Source organism: Necator americanus, chromosome IV (assembly GCF_031761385.1).
Source record: "Necator americanus strain Aroian chromosome IV, whole genome shotgun sequence".
Taxonomy (NCBI): domain Eukaryota; kingdom Metazoa; phylum Nematoda; class Chromadorea; order Rhabditida; family Ancylostomatidae; genus Necator; species Necator americanus.
Window position 1 is genome coordinate 3,831,181 of NC_087374.1, and position 17,413 is coordinate 3,848,593.

The 17,413-nt window shown below is 39.1% G+C and overlaps 2 protein-coding genes across 3 annotated transcripts; one reads left to right on the forward strand and one right to left on the reverse strand.

Annotated features, from left to right (window-relative positions):
* Nucleotides 1-331: 331 nt before the first annotated feature.
* Nucleotides 332-6,177, forward strand: RB195_000327 (uncharacterized protein; the record flags this gene model as incomplete). The annotated part of the gene is made up of 11 exons (XM_064196593.1): nt 332-383; nt 535-625; nt 3,251-3,341; nt 3,488-3,655; nt 3,717-3,872; nt 3,935-4,869; nt 4,929-5,088; nt 5,291-5,377; nt 5,468-5,572; nt 5,634-5,945; nt 6,007-6,177. The coding sequence occupies 11 exons, from the start codon at nt 332-334 to the stop codon at nt 6,175-6,177; spliced, it is 2,328 nt and encodes a 775-aa protein (XP_064052474.1).
* A 1,387-nt stretch (nt 6,178-7,564) lies between these two features.
* RB195_000328 (uncharacterized protein) lies at nt 7,565-17,171 on the reverse strand (the record flags this gene model as incomplete). Of its 2 annotated transcripts, XM_064196594.1 has the most annotated exons (20): nt 7,565-7,642; nt 8,553-8,639; nt 8,741-8,857; nt 9,553-9,667; nt 9,737-9,861; nt 10,093-10,179; nt 10,754-10,832; nt 11,346-11,425; nt 12,019-12,126; nt 12,190-12,321; nt 12,391-12,497; nt 13,081-13,204; nt 13,555-13,671; nt 14,147-14,289; nt 14,432-14,507; nt 16,074-16,209; nt 16,368-16,468; nt 16,528-16,639; nt 17,007-17,025; nt 17,084-17,171. In XM_064196594.1, the coding sequence occupies 20 exons, from the start codon at nt 17,169-17,171 to the stop codon at nt 7,565-7,567; spliced, it is 2,031 nt and encodes a 676-aa protein (XP_064052475.1). The 2 variants fall into 2 exon arrangements, with proteins under 2 accessions (XP_064052475.1, XP_013299355.2); XM_013443901.2 differs by lacking the exons at nt 17,007-17,025; nt 17,084-17,171 and adding an exon at nt 16,274-16,300 and having other exon boundaries at nt 16,528-16,677.
* Between the last annotated feature and the right edge of the window lie 242 nt (nt 17,172-17,413).

Here is a 17,413-nt window from a genome sequence, read left to right on the forward strand (position 1 = left end):
GAAGTGCAAATACGAACAACATTAGTAGCGTAGCTGACCAGGCGCGGACACGTGTAAAACCTGTGAACTTGAGCTCCGCCCCTGCACTATGATTGGCTTTTATTGCCACGGATCTTGTCTCAATTGGCCACCTCGAAGAGGGCTCGTCAAAACGCGTTGAAGAACTGTGCACCTTTTGCAGTCGTTAAAGTGAGCGTGAAAATCGAGGAGACGCAGACATGGCGGGCGAGCTGCCAGGCGAATGGGCGGGGCGGGGCGTGTCACTAATCTACGTCGCCCAGCGCGCGTACGTTAATTCTTGTATCCGAGCGGGCTCTTGGTCGGTCGAGCTATGCGGAGTCGTCTGGTTCTTATTGCACTTCTGGTGCTTTTCACCACTGTTGGTACGTTAATTCATAGAGATTCAGTGACAGTTCTCTCGTTTCAGCAGTACTTCCATCACAAACAACACGCTAATGCATCCATTGAATTGTAACATGATGTTCGTTGTGCAAGCTGTTTTCTTTCCCGCATATTCCACCACTCTGATTTCAGCATTCTACCCATCTCATGTAAGCGCTGAAGATGATGTTGAAACTCCTGAAAAAGACAGCAAAAAATCGTCAGATGACTCCGATGCTCAGCGGTAATATATTTGTTTTATTTTACCAAAATTTCTAGAGAAGATTCATGTTTTGTTCCTACATGTCCATCTAAGAAACGAGCTGATGTTTTGTCACTGTTATCGTATTTTGGGGACATTCTGGTTGGGGTTGGGATCTGTTGGTATACCTATATAAGGTAAAGTGCTAGTAGGGCTAGAGGTATTGATTAGTCGTCTCGTCTCAGCATTTCTTCCTATCAAATTACTTGTTTACATAATAGAAAAAATAACTAAGGTAGAAGAATCTTCGTTTCTAGTACCTGGTGAGAATGACCATATTTTTAGTTAGTTTATTACAATAGTTTAATAACACATTGAGTACATACTAAGCAATATAAGGACTTCCCAAAATTCTACTACTTCTAGGGGCTTTTACCTGTTTACTCTCTGTCAAACTCTCCCTGTTTGTGTTATTTGCCTCTCTTTCTTATCTCAAAACCTGTACTTGTACACTGGTTCTGTTTTCGGTCTACGTACTTTATTTATACAGATAATGTTGCCAACCTCTTTTTCAACGAAATCCATCGAACAGAAATGGCATGCAATTATGTTGGGATAAATTGGTCGTGAAAAACGCAGAGAGTAAATTTAGCGTAGAAAATTCATCATTTTAACTCCAGACACGCGATTTTTGGAAGTACAAGAGCACGTTGCAGTTCAGAGAGAGTTCACACACACTATTTACATTGGTTTGGAATTTGTTGACAGCTAACAAAGAATTTAATCTCTTTTGTGGCATAGCAAAATTTCTATACCGTCACACATAAGGTGCAATCAAAATTTGGATATAGTTCAAATAAAGTGGTTATCTAGGGCAGTGATCACGAATACATCACTTTTTCACACAACGGTAGCTTTTGCGTTTAGTGTTTTAACTGTAGAAGCCGTCCCTTTCTAGAATGAACCCATTCCGTTTTGAAAGTCTTAATTTCATATGAATTGATGCTATTCTCACTTTTTTTTATGATTTTGAAAGGAACAAATTGACTTCATACACCATCCACTAACGTTAAGTAGAAAAAGTTGAGTGGGGTCAAGGTCAACTTCCTTTGCGAGAGAACCTTATAAGAACTACAACCCAGCATGTGAACGGATACGATAATGACCAGTGGAATTCTTTTTTTCTTTATGGCCAAAAAAGATTCTGTATAGCAGTTTATGCTAGAGCGGGCTATGGTATTTCGGGATTTATAATTGATCAGACTTACATACATGAATAGCTTCACTATCATTATTACTGGTAATACGATGAGTCAATTCTAAATAATGAATAGTACAGTTGTTAGATGCGTGTAGTTCAGTTGCTTTCATAATGAATCTCGTGATCTTTCCATTACAAAGTCCAACTAGAGATCTGCGTTTGAAGCTGCGGCACTAAATAGGTTGAGTCAATTTCCGTCGACTTGTGAGTGTGCTTATTTGCTGTGCCAGGTCGTATGAGGTCGTTTGGTCAACGTTCACTGTTTGGTTAGTACAACCCATCAGAGTCCCCTCCCACCTCGCTTAGGTTTGTAAGCAGTGATGCCGAATTGAAATAAAAGAACTCATTGGAAATGAATAAGATATTAAAGTTACACGTTATTATAAAAGATGATATGGGGTATTTTCGGCCATTCTAGCATGACCAATTTGAAGAAATTTAATATGGAGTAATCACTGGCTTTATTATATTATGTGGATTCAAAGGAACTATATTGCATATGAAGCCATCATTTACATTTTAAAAAAGCATGACATTTTCTAGCTTGTGCTTTCTAGACGATGCACGATTTTTTCCATGACTATACGCATATAAAATGGTTTTTATCGGCGGTGTAAAACATACTGTATCGGAATGAGCCGCTGTAGACTTCGTGAAAGCATGCATTACTCCTCTGTAAAGAGCAGAACAGGCTCTTTTCCTTTTATTTTCATAGTCTTCATTCTGTTTTCATGCAATATTTGAGCCAGTAGGATTAAAGAGCCTATAAGATTTTGGTTTGTAAGGATTGAATTCCTGTTCCTGCAAATGCACTTGTTCAATTGTCGCAAGTCCAATTTCTACAAACTGAAATCCGAAGGAGCTATTGAATTTAAGAAAAAAGTTTTTTTTCTCAGTATTACGACAATGAAGGATTCTAATCGTGCACAAGTTCTTGAAAAAGGTCAGAAATTAAATTCCTAAAAAAAATATTTCAGAGAAGCCCTAAAAGCAATAGAAACCACAATACTAATGGAAAAGAACATTTACAAAGCTATTAGATCCTACCTGAGCAACATTTTATGAAAATAAAAAATGAGGAAAAAGCAATAGGAAAAACGTTTTACACCGAGTGTACATGTATTTTTGTGCTTCATAGATACTGTACTCAACTACAAGTGGACGGCCGAAAATATGTTGCGTCGTGACTTTCCGCACGGTCCAAGCCAAATTCTTTTGGAAACATTGAGAAGAGTTTCTTAAATGATATTTTACGAAGTTCTCCGGCACATTCAAAGTTTAGCAAAACTAGTTTATTACTTAGAAACTTAGAAAGTCCGAAGAGACAGAGACAGGTGTTATCGTCTGGTGTATAATTAAATGTAGGTTTATGCCCAAAAACGCTGTTCTAACATTATTACTTTTAGTGATGGTGATACAATCAAGATTGATGGTCTTTCTCCTGCACAAGTAAAGGAAATGCGAGCGAAAGCAGAGAAACACGAATTCCAGGCTGAAGTTGGTTTGCACTCAAAACAATTCATTTCTTCTTACAGCATTTGAAGAACATTTTCTAGCCCATGGTTTTTGAAGGCGCAGAAGAAATAACTAATCATGACATGGGATTTGAGCATTACCATGCTTGCCAATAACTCTGTTCTCAGGTCAATCGAATGATGAAGCTGATAATCAATTCATTGTATCGTAACAAAGAAATTTTCCTTCGTGAATTGATCTCCAATGCTGCTGACGCCCTAGACAAGATTCGACTGGTCTCTCTAACTGATCCTAGTGCACTTCAAGCCAACGAGGACCTAAGCGTGAGAATCAAGGTAACGTTCATTCATTAGTTGTCGGACATTCAAAAATCATTCGAAATGACCGCTTAATCAGGCTGATCGCGAGAACAAACTACTTCATATAACAGACTCTGGAATAGGAATGACAAAAGATGAGCTTTTGAATAATCTTGGTACAATTGCTCGTTCTGGTACCGCAGAATTCCTATCGAAGCTAATGGACACCTCAACCTCCGCTGAGGTTCAGCAGGTGACGATCTTATGATCACTTCATTTTTCTCTTTCTTCTCAAATGAACAACTTCTATCTCAGGATCTGATTGGACAATTTGGAGTTGGTTTTTACTCCGCATTCCTTGTTGCTGATCGAGTGGTCGTCACTTCAAAAAGCAATGATGGCGAACAGTACATTTGGGAATCGGACTCCGGCAGTTTCTCCATTATAAAGGATCCTCGTGGACCGACCCTAAAACGTGGAACTCAGATAACATTGCACATGAAAGAAGAAGCTTTGGATTTCTTGGAGCCCGATACCCTGAAAAACCTTGTTCACAAGTACTCTCAATTCATCAATTTCAATATCTACCTTTGGCAGTCGAAGACTGAGATGGTTGATGAGCCAGTCGAAGAACAACCCAAAGAAGCTAAAGAGGATGGTACCGTAGAGGAGGAGAAAGAAGAGCAAAAGACTAAAAAGGTGGAGAAAACCACATGGGATTGGGAGCGTGTCAACAACGTGAAACCGATATGGATGAGGAAACCGAGCCAGGTTGAGCCTGAGGAGTACGATGAATTCTACAAGAGCATCACGAAAGATTCCGAGAAGCCACTCACGCATGTCCACTTTACCGCTGAGGGAGAAGTATCATTCCGTTCCATCCTGTATGTGCCAAAGAAGTCGCCGAGTGATTTGTTCCAGAATTACGGCAAAGTTGTAGAGAACATCAAGTTGTACGTGCGACGAGTTTTCATCACTGACGATTTCGCCGATATGCTCCCCAAGTACCTCGCATTTATCCGTGGTATCGTGGACTCTGATGATCTTCCTCTAAACGTTTCTCGTGAAAATCTTCAGCAGCATAAGCTTTTGAAAGTTATCAAGAAGAAACTTGTACGAAAAGTCTTGGATATGCTTAAAAAGCTTGAAGGACAGGAATTCGATGACTTCTGGAAAGAATTTAGCACCAATATCAAACTTGGTATCATGGAAGATCCCAGCAACCGTATTCGTCTCGCCAAACTATTGAGGTTTGTCATTGAGTTGAGCAATGCTAGATTTGCTGAGGATCATCTCACACTTCTTTTAGGTTCTCTTCTTCTGCTGACAAAGAGAAGCTTACTTCCCTCGCAGACTATGTGGAGCGGATGAAAGATAAACAAGATAAGATCTATTATATGGCTGGAATGTCTCGCAAAGAGGTGGAAACCTCTCCATTCGTGGAACGTCTCATTGCTAAAGGATATGAGGTAAGATTTTTGAGTAGATTTATTCGGTAGGTTTATGTTGGACTGTTCAGTTTGCGGATTTTTGATCCATATCGCTGCAACAGCAAAATGTTGAAAGCAATCAATTTCAAGTCTGAAAGCAAAAAAAAAAGAAATCATAAACGCATAAGAGACAGCAGTCAGCTAAAATTTAAGGTCTAGAGTTAATTAGGTATAATTCCAGGTCCTTTACTTGACTGAGGCTGTCGACGAGTATTGTATCCAGGCAATGCCAGAATTCGACGGAAAGAAGTTCCAGAATGTGGCAAAGGTACGTTTTTCTTTTGCCAAGAAACCAGTTTGTGAGGTGTCATAACTTGATTGCCACTCCGATTTCTTTGTGAGTAGAGTACGATTTTAGGAGGGTGTTAGCATCGACGATTCCGACAAAGCAAAAGAGGCATACAAGGAGTTGGAGAAGGAGTTCGAACCCTTGACATCTTGGTTGAAAGAAACAGCACTCAAGGTATGCATAATGACTTTTCTTTTCAAACGAAGTTCTAAACGAAGATTTGGCCCTTTTTTAGGATAAAATTGAAAAAGCTGTTGTGTCGCAACGACTTGTGAAATCGCCATCTGCTCTAGTCGCATCCAGCTACGGTTGGTCTGGTAACATGGAACGAATCATGAAGAGTCAAGCGTACACTAAGGCAAAGGATCCCACGCAAGAGTTTTACGCAAATCAGAAGAAAACGTTCGAAGTGAATCCCCGTCATCCCGTGGTCAAAGAGTTGCTGAGACGTGTTGTGGCCGATAGAGATGACCAAAAAGCAAAGGACACGGCTACCCTTCTTTTCGAGACTGCCACTCTGCGATCTGGATTCGCTCTCCAAGACCAGGTCTGTACTTTCATTGACGGGGAAAATTCATTTCATTATGTTTCAATAGTTACATTTATAGGTTGGATTTGCCGAACGTATTGAGTCGGTACTTCGACAGTCTCTTGACGTTGCAATGGACGCCACTGTTGAAGCTGAGCCGACAATCGAGGAGGATGAAGAGGAGCAACCAGCAGAAGAAGAAAAAACGACTGAAGAGACGAAAGTGGAAGAAGAACATTCCGAACTGTAACTGTAACTAGCTCATCGTAGTGATTTTTGAAACCATCAGTATAGTCTTTGTTGCATTTGCTGGTGGTTTGTTGTGATTAGGAGACAATGTCTCCGCTTATTTATCTTCTCAGTGATACGGTTTCCGTTGTTCTACGTTTTTTTTGTGTTATGAGGGTAATAAATATTTATTGTTTACTGTATTATTTATTGTACTTAAGCTCTCATTAATGCAGCAAAGACTTGTTGTGCTCTTGTAATGAGTATTCTCGCCGTGATTTTCTACAACAGTTCAGTAAGATAAATCAGCGAAACCAAGTACATTTCTGCTGCTATTTACAGTAGCAACAGAAAGTATTACTAACTAGATGGAAACACTTTCTTTAGCAGAGCTAATTTAAAAAAACAAAAGTGAGAAAGAAGATAGAATATTAAAGTGAAATTACGGAATCTATAGATTATCCTAGAAGGTTCAGGAGTTTTTTCATCGTCATGCAGTTCTACCTACTTAATTCAGACATTTGAAATCATCGCTTGAAGCCTAGGTGTTTTCCCATTAGTTTCAACCGACTATGAAAGTGTGCTAAACTAATTCATTTTCGCATGACATTTTACCAGTAAATTCTATTTCTATGTCTGCTCCGGCCGTGGACTATGTGCTTCGATGTCGTTCCACCGTTTGTTTATCGCATACATGCAAATTCTCTTTATTTTCTGTTAATTCATCTTTCATTCTTTCTCTGAATTATGGCGAAGTTCCAAGTTTCTTGAGATCATCGTAGCTATTCCAAGAAACTCATTTTCTTTTTCCTTTTTTTTCATTTTCAAATACGAGAAGTATATTCGGCAGTTCCTTTGACGATTTAGACTACTCGTACCTACCGACAGTAAAGCAGCACAAAAACTGCTCCACGGCCTTTTAGTTTTAATTTTAATAAGAAGGAGGGAATTCGGACAAATTTCCCCTACTCAGTATAATATAACAATCAAAAAATCACTATCATTAGGTGAGCTTCTGATAGCTAAATTAATCAGAATAATAGAGAAGTCCATGCTGCGGTTCATCCATTCGGTTCGATTTCTCTGTACAGAGTTAGGTGCCGCAAATAAAGCGAACACGTTCGACAAGGATTTCAAATTTCCCCAGTCAAATACAATCAACACAAAGTTAATTTTCATACATTTCAGATGTAATAATGAATTCCAGGAATGAAAAAGGTCGTTTTGTTTTTTTAAGAGTTTTTTTTTTCAAACCGAACATTGAAAAAAAGGACAAATGTAATGAGTTTAAATTAGAATTAAATAAAGCACACTTCAGGTGAACCGGTAATCAGAAAACACAAATCTCCACCGTAAACATGAAAATAACATACATAATAGATACAGAGTGAGTTCAAATACTGCAACAATTACTTGAACATTTTGTTTACAATTTTAGTAAACACCGCGGGATTCTCTTGAGATAGTGTTTCCAGGAATTGCGGCACCTGAATGATGAACTATTTCAAATTGTCTATAATGAAAGCTAAAGACCGAGCATTAAATTTGAGAAGAATCAGGTAATACTCAAATAACCTAATTGGGTAACCTCAGGAAAGCCAAACACTCAGATTGTTCGAGCAATCGAATACTGAATCAAAGCCAAACATTCGTCCTCTTTTTAGGTATTCGATGTCAAATATACTCGAAACTCGGGGTAAAATATCGGATATTTTAATATCAAGTCGAAAATTGTGATGTTTACAGTTCTTACCCGTTCTTTACTAGGTCCAACGGATTTGACAAGAAATCGACACCTCAAGATCATTTTCTTGTTTCTACTAATCGATAACGTTATCGAGACATTGTACGTAGCTATAGTCGGGTGAAAACGACATGAAACACGACGTAGTTGCGTAAGCCCCTGCGCTCGAAACAGCGCGGTAGAGAAAGCGGTTGAAACAAAGATGGGACCATCGCGATCTACAGGGCTGGATGGTGCTAGCAGAGGTTCTCACTCGATCCTAACCGCTACGCTCCTCCGCATCGCTTCGAGTGCACCCATCTACGCTACTGGACCGTGCTTCAAGTCGTTTTGACTCCACTATAATTTCATTTATGCTTGGAATGATAGTCACCTTAACTACTGACCTGGTTTGCTTCTGGTTTCATCGCAAATATTACTCAAGTATTTACGAGATTCACGTAACTTGTTTTTCCAAACATTCGAACATTCAGTTCTCGGGGATCCCGTACATCCTCACGGCTGCAGTGCTTCAGTTCCTTATTCTTAGAGCTATTAATGTAGATGAATGTTTGGTCCATGCAAAATATTCGCAATGTTCGATATTTTTGGGGAGCTGCTTCTTTCGAGTATTCGAAGAAGACGTTTAAATAAAACACTAGGTGAAATATTACCGTTTCGATCGTCAACATAATCATCTCCATTATTGGGCATCCAGGTACACAGTCCTCATCAGTGCACTCAACATCATGTGGTTTTCTCTAAAAACAAAGGTTACAATTAATTTCTCCATAATGCATTTTTAGTATACACAAAAAACCGCATGTAAGCTGTAAATGTCAAGGTATGGGAACAAATTTACTTCAGTCAATACTCCCATTCGTTCCATGGCTGCTGTCAGTGCATCCTCGGCGTTAATAACGCTAATTTTTTCGAGGGTACTCTGATCTCCCGCCTGCTCTACATCAGGTTGTATTTCCTAAAAACGAAATATTTTTAATTCTGAAAAAAGTGGCTTATAACTCAACAGTAAAAAGGGATTTAGTTCTGCATCGTCCACTCAAAGTAAATTGTTGCAATCGATATCGAGAGAGAAACTGCTAAACATTTCCGACTAGAGATTACTCAACTGGTACAATATTTGAAAAAAAATCCCTTAATCGAACAGATGTGCATTTTTCTTAATTAAATTCTCACAGCCTAAATTTTGACGAAAAAAATTGTAGAAGACCAAAATATGAGAGTCAGCCTAGATACTGTCGGATAGTTCCTTTCACTACTTTAAGACTATATGAAGATAAGGAAAATTTATGATCGACCAGCATATGTTCCTTGAAAAAAAAACTAACAAAAAAGAAAAAGGTGGATAAAAACACATCCGATTACATTATCTGAAAATAAGGAAGGGAAAATTCGCGTTTGCGTTAATTTGTTAGTGATTTTCGTTCTGTTTTTGATTCATATCAGAAACCATTTTTTACTCTTTAGAAGAGGGTTGGGATAAAGATGGGTGAAGATAAAAACGACCTATCTCCTCTTCTATCCCTTACTTCTGCGCCATGAATATATAACAAATTCCATAGTCGCAATGTAAATACCTCGCCAACTGCATCACTTCCGAAAGCGCTCTTCCATTATATAGAAGTGGTGCATGTCGGCTGAAGCCAATCGTACCTCAGTGTTCTTACACGGCGGCTCATGGTCTCCAACCCAAACGACAACAAACGGAGTACGAGAAGGACGGAATGTCTCGTCTACATCCGGTATAGACCTCATCACCCATACCGTTCTTAAATGAAAGGTTGAGGAGATACTAATTATGTATACCTACCTATAAGACTAAATTTTCATGACAAACCTCTGTGAATTGTTCTTGGTTAGATAGGTGTGTCTGCCCACGTCGAGAAGCCCAAATTCTTCGTTTTCAAGAAGACAGTCTAGTTCTTTTCTCCTACATTTCTTTGCAGAAACCCTGAAGAGTCTCTGAAAACAAACTCTAAGATCAAGTACTGTTGTGACTCGATAATGTCGCGTAGCTTCTTGACAGTAACTAAGGAAAGCTTGTAATGGAGAAAATAAACCCAAAGAAATTTCAGTGCACAACGAAATTCTTAAGGAATTTGAAATGTGCGTGAGGTACCAAATATACACGTTGTTTTGCAATGTTACCAGTTTTTGAATCGTTAAAAAAAATTACAGAAGAGAAGACATCACCTGTTGTTCGTAAGGTAGACGAAGTAGTTGCCTTTCAACAGAAGGCACTTCATGGGCCCGAGCAAAGACGTGTGTAACGACGAATTTCTGGAAATTTTATTTGAAAACATAGTGGTTATCACAATTCCGGAACATTCGCCAATACTACTGATGTTCAACTTTGCCACAAATATCAGTCATTTGAGTAACCCAAGTAAGAGAGAGGAAATCTGGTGCCTTTACAATCAGTGGGTAGGAGGAGCAAAGCTTGATCTAAAAACGACCTTCTGCCTGTAATGAAACGCAAGGCAATTAGGAGTATTGTCCCTTTGTCTCTAATGGATTGACTCATAAAATAAGTATCCAGCCTAATGTACCCTTACAAAGCTATCAGTATGTCGAAACGTATCCATGTTCCAAAACCTTTCTAAATCTAATTAACATAACGCGACTTTTGGTTCAGTTGACAGCACGTCAATTGACTCCGCTGCATTAGAAGAGTAAAGCAAAATAAGTTGACCAAGGAGAACGACGAGAACTATTGCAAAAGAGCACATAGCAACTTGGCGATTGCTCCACGAGACTGAAAATGCAATAACCGGCCAAATAAGAAGAGAGATATGCCGATACTTTGAAAGAGTGGTAAAGTAATCCAACACAGTTGAAATCTGTAAATTGGAACCTCGTCTTGACGCTGATATCGAGCCGAAAATTTGACCGCTTTGCCAGGTGAAAGAGCAGTGCGAAGATTATCAGGAACGCTGAAAATGCAACTTTTTAAGATAGCAACCACGGAACGATGATGTTTGAACAGATAAATAAGGTAGAGTATTCAATAATATAATATAATATTTGGTAGGGATTTGCGTTTCTCATTCCGACCGCCGCCACGAATCTTCCCATCCAAGTATCAATCTTCCATCTTCCATCTTCCCATCCCCAACTTGCACCTTCAAGCCATTTTACTATTTTTCTTGCTATGCCGTGCAGACCTGCCACCGGGATGCGACAGGCTATGACATGGACGAGGCATGTCCGGAGAGTAATTAGCAACTGCAGTAGATCTGGCAACATTTTCGCACGTCGCACTTCATCCGAAACCTGTTCATGACAGCTGCAGGGGTGAGAAACGCAAACCGCCATTCTGAAGCTGTTTGAATGAACTGAATATTCTTAATGCAAAAACGTGTAATTTAAAACCCCTAGTGTAAAACGTTCATAGAGAACTACAAATTCCTCAAAGGTCCTAATTTGTAGCTAGAGAACGAACTCACTAGAAAAACACGCTTCCGTGATCTTTTGAATAAATTGTAAACGCGTCTATCACTATTCCTTCCCCGTCATCAACACGAATCTGAAAAGAGAAAAATTGAACAGATCGCCAAACTCTACATCTAACAAATAAGGAATTATTCGAGAATAATTACTTCATTGAATTCAGCTACTTCCTTTCTTGAATTTATGATATAATATAACAATTTTTTTTTGACCAGGTGTAGAGCAGTCGCTGATATTCCGAAATAAAGTTTGTAAGGTAAGCACGTTCAAGGCCTTTGCATAAGTTCGGTTTCAGCAACAAAACAGTTGCTGAAAACGAACTTATGCACAGACTTTGAGAGGTTGGCAATGTCTTTAGAGCTTGTTCACAACTTTGTTCTGAGCGAACCCTTGGGGGAAAAAACTCGTTCTCGGTTTTCTTAGTTCTGACGTGTGTTCAAAGCTTATCGGTTGAGAGCTACCTATTATCGATCGAAGGAGTACACAATGCAGTTAGTTTTTTCTTTTTTGTAGATGAGCGATTTACTCGCGAAGAATGTCAGTCTTTTCAATGATGTGCTTATTGTTCAACGGGTTTGAGAAATCAAACCCAAATTTGGAATGAAGATAAGATTAAAAAAATCTTGTGATAATAGAGTATAGAAAAGATCAAGTCGAGTCGATACAAACCTCGTTTTCCTCAACAAATTTTTTGAGTTTCGGTGCTTTATCTGGCTGAACGTCAACAATGCGAAAGCGGAAGCGGGTTGTCAAAGAGGGACTGTCATGTAACGTTACCTAAAACTACAGATGATGGCCTATGTTAACATCAAAAGAAATACTTAAGGATGCGAACATTACCACAACCGAGCTGTGTCGATATGGCGAGAAGTGAAGAAGGGAAAGAATACCACTCGGATCATCTATCAATCCAAGATCATCACTGTTAAATACAGATGGGTAGTCCTCAATTGCTTTCACAGATGTTTTCACCTTAGAAATGAATAGCAGTGTTAGGAAATGTGATGAAGAAAGAATGTGAACCAAAACATAGCAACTCGCCAAGCCGTTCGCGCCAAGACGAAGGACCCGTCCCTTTGTTTTGTAGTGCTGGACTATGAACCTTTTCTCGTACTCGTTCCAGACAGCACTGAATTCGCAACTAACACCTGAAAGCCTGCAATGATACTGAACAATCGTGAAAATTTTTCACAAACGGATTTTCACGTTTCGGTTTGTGGATATATGTTCCACGCCATTTCTTTCTCTTGATAAAGTCGTCAGGAAATTGAAAAAAAAGTATCGTAAAATGCCATTTCATGCTGTCTTTTCTATCTTCACTATTGATTAAAATCGCTCATACTTTACAACTAAAAATGCATTTGATTTCTTATTACTACCTCACCTTACTTGGATCATTCATCTCTGACTTTTATCTCAGAAAAGATTATCATTAAAATGGGCGGTTGCCGCTAGGATGCTACACTTTGAACCACTTAAGCGTCATTTCGCCCATCCATCATTCACTTTGACTTTCAAAATGCGTGTGATGTCATATATATCCTATCATATCCCATACACGCTCACTGTTGTCATCTATTTAACTGAGATCCAGGAAAAGAAAAGTGAACATGAATCAAAAAATGAAAATGGAACAATCTGTCACACTTTCAAATAACATTTTACTGCCACAGACCTTTTGAGGGTATGACGTCACAATTTTTAACAAACAAAGTAAGGGGGGTGTATTACCTGTTTCTAGAGGAACACAATCCTTTCTATTCTTGATCAGTGCAACAACAATTTCGTACGACGGTAGTTTTCTGCAGTATATCAGCCTTTCTCCAGTACAAATTCCTTCATAATTATGGAGTTCCTGCAGAAACCAAGTATACTTAGCTATTTGCGTTGCGTTGCGAACTGTATGAAGCAGCTACAATTAACCAGTGTCCAAAAGAAATAATGATATTAGCACCACGTATAAGTCGAGAAATTCGTCTCCTGTATGGACTCAAAAAGGGCATATAAGCTTGGCGAGGTAAGTTGACGACAACGAACAAAAAAATGTTTGTGCCGACGAGAGAAAGATAGCATCAGGATGTAGAGACACAAAATGAGAAATTGCAATTCGCGATTGCAACAGCGCTCTTTTAGAGAGAACTAACAGTGTAAGTAGCCAGGGCCAAGCTATGTAAGAAGCTTTCGTGTTTGCTATGATATAAATACCTGCTTCCATCCTCCTTTGCGATTGATGGTCTCTGGTTCAACTATTTGGTTCTCTACCCCATCATCACTATCAAGAATAGGTACGGTCAAGTATTTAGATTGAGTGCGATTCCACGGCTGAACAATATTCCAATACTAATGACACTAACAATAACAACAGCTACCTGAATATTTGCATTTAATGCTAATTTTCTTTACTTTTTCATTTTCCTAAATACTAAACAGTTGACCTCACGTGGCTGTGACATTTTCGTGAAACCATTATTCATTGAACAAACCTCAAGCGAGAATAAAAACAAGGAAAAAACATTAATGCTAAAAAAAAGCACTGTTAGCTCCCTTATAAGTTCGTCAAAGTTGAAATTAAAGAAGCGCAACGAAAAACTCATCAGCACCTCCACTTTCACTACTCGTCCTACTCGAAAAATGTCCTACTCGCATTAACCTCTATAATATAATGGACCGCTGGTTTTTTTTTTAATTGCGTTCCTGTTTGAATTAAATATGAAGCGATTGCGAATATCGCTGTGCAACGGCAAACTTATCAGCACCTCCAGGACTTTCACTGACGTAAAATTAAGCAACTACTCACTGCATTCGCGACAATATTTGTCTCACACTCGACTTGTTCAAATGAGTCAAATTCTATACACAGCTTTCTGTCAGCATCAATAGCAATATTCAACCATGCAGACACAGGCACATTGGGAAGAACTTCGCTCGCTGACACACTATCTAAAAACTATGCACAACTTAAAAATGTCACGCCTTTTTTTAGTCTTCTGCAGAAAAACAAACAACAACAAACAACAACAACAAGAAAAACAAAAACAAGAAAAAAAATCGATATGTGCCGTGAACAAATGAAAAAGTGTACCTATCTGTATGTTGGGGAAATACGGCGACCAGAAATGAAATCTGTTGCTTGGAGAGACGACGCCAACCACAAGCACCTGAAACGGCGACCTTGAATATTAGATCTAAATGTTACGTTTGTACCAAAATAATGAGGAATATCATTTAGGTAACAAAGAATGAACACAAGAAACTGATAGAGCAACTGTTTAGGTTGAGGAATAAATAATCGTCTTTTCTTAAATTTAAAATGCACACGAAGATGAAGTGTTGACTAAGAGCTATGGATCACTTGACAGAAAATTCCCCTCTCTGCACGAAATAATGCCCCATATTTTTATTTTGCTGATTCTTTTTTCCGGACCATTAAAGTGTTATGCCCACTAATAACATAACGAAGCATAACGGAAAATTTTCGACACCACTTGTTTTGTATTTAACTGAGGCTATAAGACTAATGAGGCCGAGATTGACACTGCGTATAGAGAAGGAGCAATGCTTCAATGTACCGAACGTTGTTAGTCTTCTCGCTCGGGAACGGAGGATTTTCAAATCTCAAAGATGGATCCTGTCGAACAATTGTCGTGGGTTGAAAAAAGTTCATTTCTACCCTTTTTTTCAAAACAAAGAACCGACAACAAATTAACACGCTCTGAATTGTTGTACCTCCCGTCGTTCCCAACAACATCCTCCCACCGTTCAATAAGGAGTTTGATGTCTTGTATTGGATTTCTCTATGTTTTCGTCGTGTTTTTCTTATTTCTTATCTTTTTTCTAGAATTTTTTCGAGACTCATGCTGGCAGCGCACTACGAAATTGACGGCGTTGGAATCAGCACTAATTGACAGAGTTATGGGTGTAGTTCACGACTATAAATGTGAACACGTTCAATTCCGATTAATAGTACAGAAAAAAAAGGCGTGAGAAACAATCTTCTTTGCATCCTTACCCACTAAGATGTAACTCGTTACGCAATAGAATTTGGGCAACTCCGTCGTTGTCCAATCGCAATCCAGCAAATATAGCTAAAATAATCGTCCGAAATTTACCAACTTGCATAATCGCAGATGCGTTGCGTAGTACTGTTGTTCTACTACTCGCAACAAGTTGGTAAAGATAAAAAGCATAGTACTTGGCGTTCATGCTTCTGTTTAGGATGTGGTAATGCGTTCGAAAGTTTGAGGTCAATGAATGCACTCTATACAACGTACGGGTCAGTAATTATATTAGGTCAACACTTTTTCCCTCGAGACAAGTGTGGTGCCAATTTATCGAACCGATAGGGTCTGGTTGGTTTTTCACCCCGGGTACGATCATCTGGTATACTCGGGTCAAAACGACGTGAAGTTTGGTGCAATTACGTAATTGTTTGTGTTCGAAGCGGTGCAACTGAGTAGAGCGGATGGGATCGAGGTGGGACTATCAGGAACTGCCACGATGAGTGGTGCTAGCAATGGTCTCACCTCGACTTCAACCACGACGCAGCGCCGCACCGATTCGAGTGCAACTGGTTACACAACTGTAAAGAGCTTCATGTCGTTTTGACCCGACTATAGTAATTTTGATCAGAGAAAAAGGAATGGAGGAAAAAAAAACAAAGAGGAAAAGGAATGGAGGAAAATAACAAAGAGGAAATCGTTATTACTGCTCAAACAAAAACTTGCCTGTGATCTTCCATCGTATATGCGATTCGTGAATAATGGTGGAGCTCTATGGAATCTAGAAATCATCCTGTTTGCTATATCTAAGTCGTACCACTCGATTGTATCACCGAATGATAGAGGACGCTCACATCTCCGTCTGAAACCTTGTTTTTTATTCAAGTATGATAGAATCAGTAGAGAATAGAAGACAATGGACCCACGGTCGGTGATTAGCTCGCCGCTTATAGCTGTTAAAGTAAAAAAAAAAATATAGCAGCATTTTTCTCGACAGTCAGATTTGAACCTGGAACCCACCTCTGATTTTTAATGTACGCTTCATCGAATGCACCACTCCCTTCGAATCGAAAAGCGGCTTCTCCAACTTGTGTAAGCGCATGACAACATTCGCCCTCTATCTTATATGAGAACAACAGAAAAGATATTTCTTCACAAATGAAAATTTTGCAGCGCTTACCTCCCTACTGGATATAAATTCTAGCACATAATTGCGAATAACAACTTCATCAAGTTGTGTGTCAGTCACCACTAAACCTGTGTGCTTCATTGTTTGTTGACATCGAAACTTCCTAAAGCAGAGGAACAGCAATGGGTATGGATTAGGCATTAGTACAAAGGATTAACAAGTTAACATTGCATTAATTAGCTAACGAAACAAGAACAGTCTTCGTACTGGGTACAAATAAACTTGGAATGTTTAAACCATCGAATTCTGTAAATAAATAAATCGTCCTAGAAACGAAAACTTTGGAAATTTTGAATTTTGGGATAGACTGCAATTCTGCCTGAAACCCAAAAACTTTTAGGTACTCTCTCCCTTCCACCTAATCACTCATTTATTTTACAGTTCTAAGGGTCCATCTCGCCTCTGCTTTCTGTACCTGCTAATTCCAATGTGAAATCAGAAGGCAGTCCGCAAAAAAAGTTTTGACTTACGGTACAGCGTGCAAGAGAACTATAAATGTTAGCCACTGGGACCTTACAAGACACTAAAACACAATAGGAGAGCTGACTTTGTTTCGGCGGTTGCGTCGCAGCGCGAAATCTCGTCACGGCTGGCAAGACTTGTCGAGGCATGAACAATCTGAGGATGTTGTGCATTATGTCTTTTATCCTTTTTAATCAACTATTTCGTAATGTGCAGGTTCTACGCACCGTACTGGTTTGTTGACTGCTCACAAAACAGCGGTATTTTATTTGTTTTATAGCTTTTTACCAGGGGATATTCGTAGGTACCGCTCCTCATGTTCTCATGTCCTTTCTGAAGAATTTTTTGAAATTTTGTTCGTTGGTCTCTTCTTTATGAATGGATTAGGTACTACATCGGCGGACGCTACTACTGT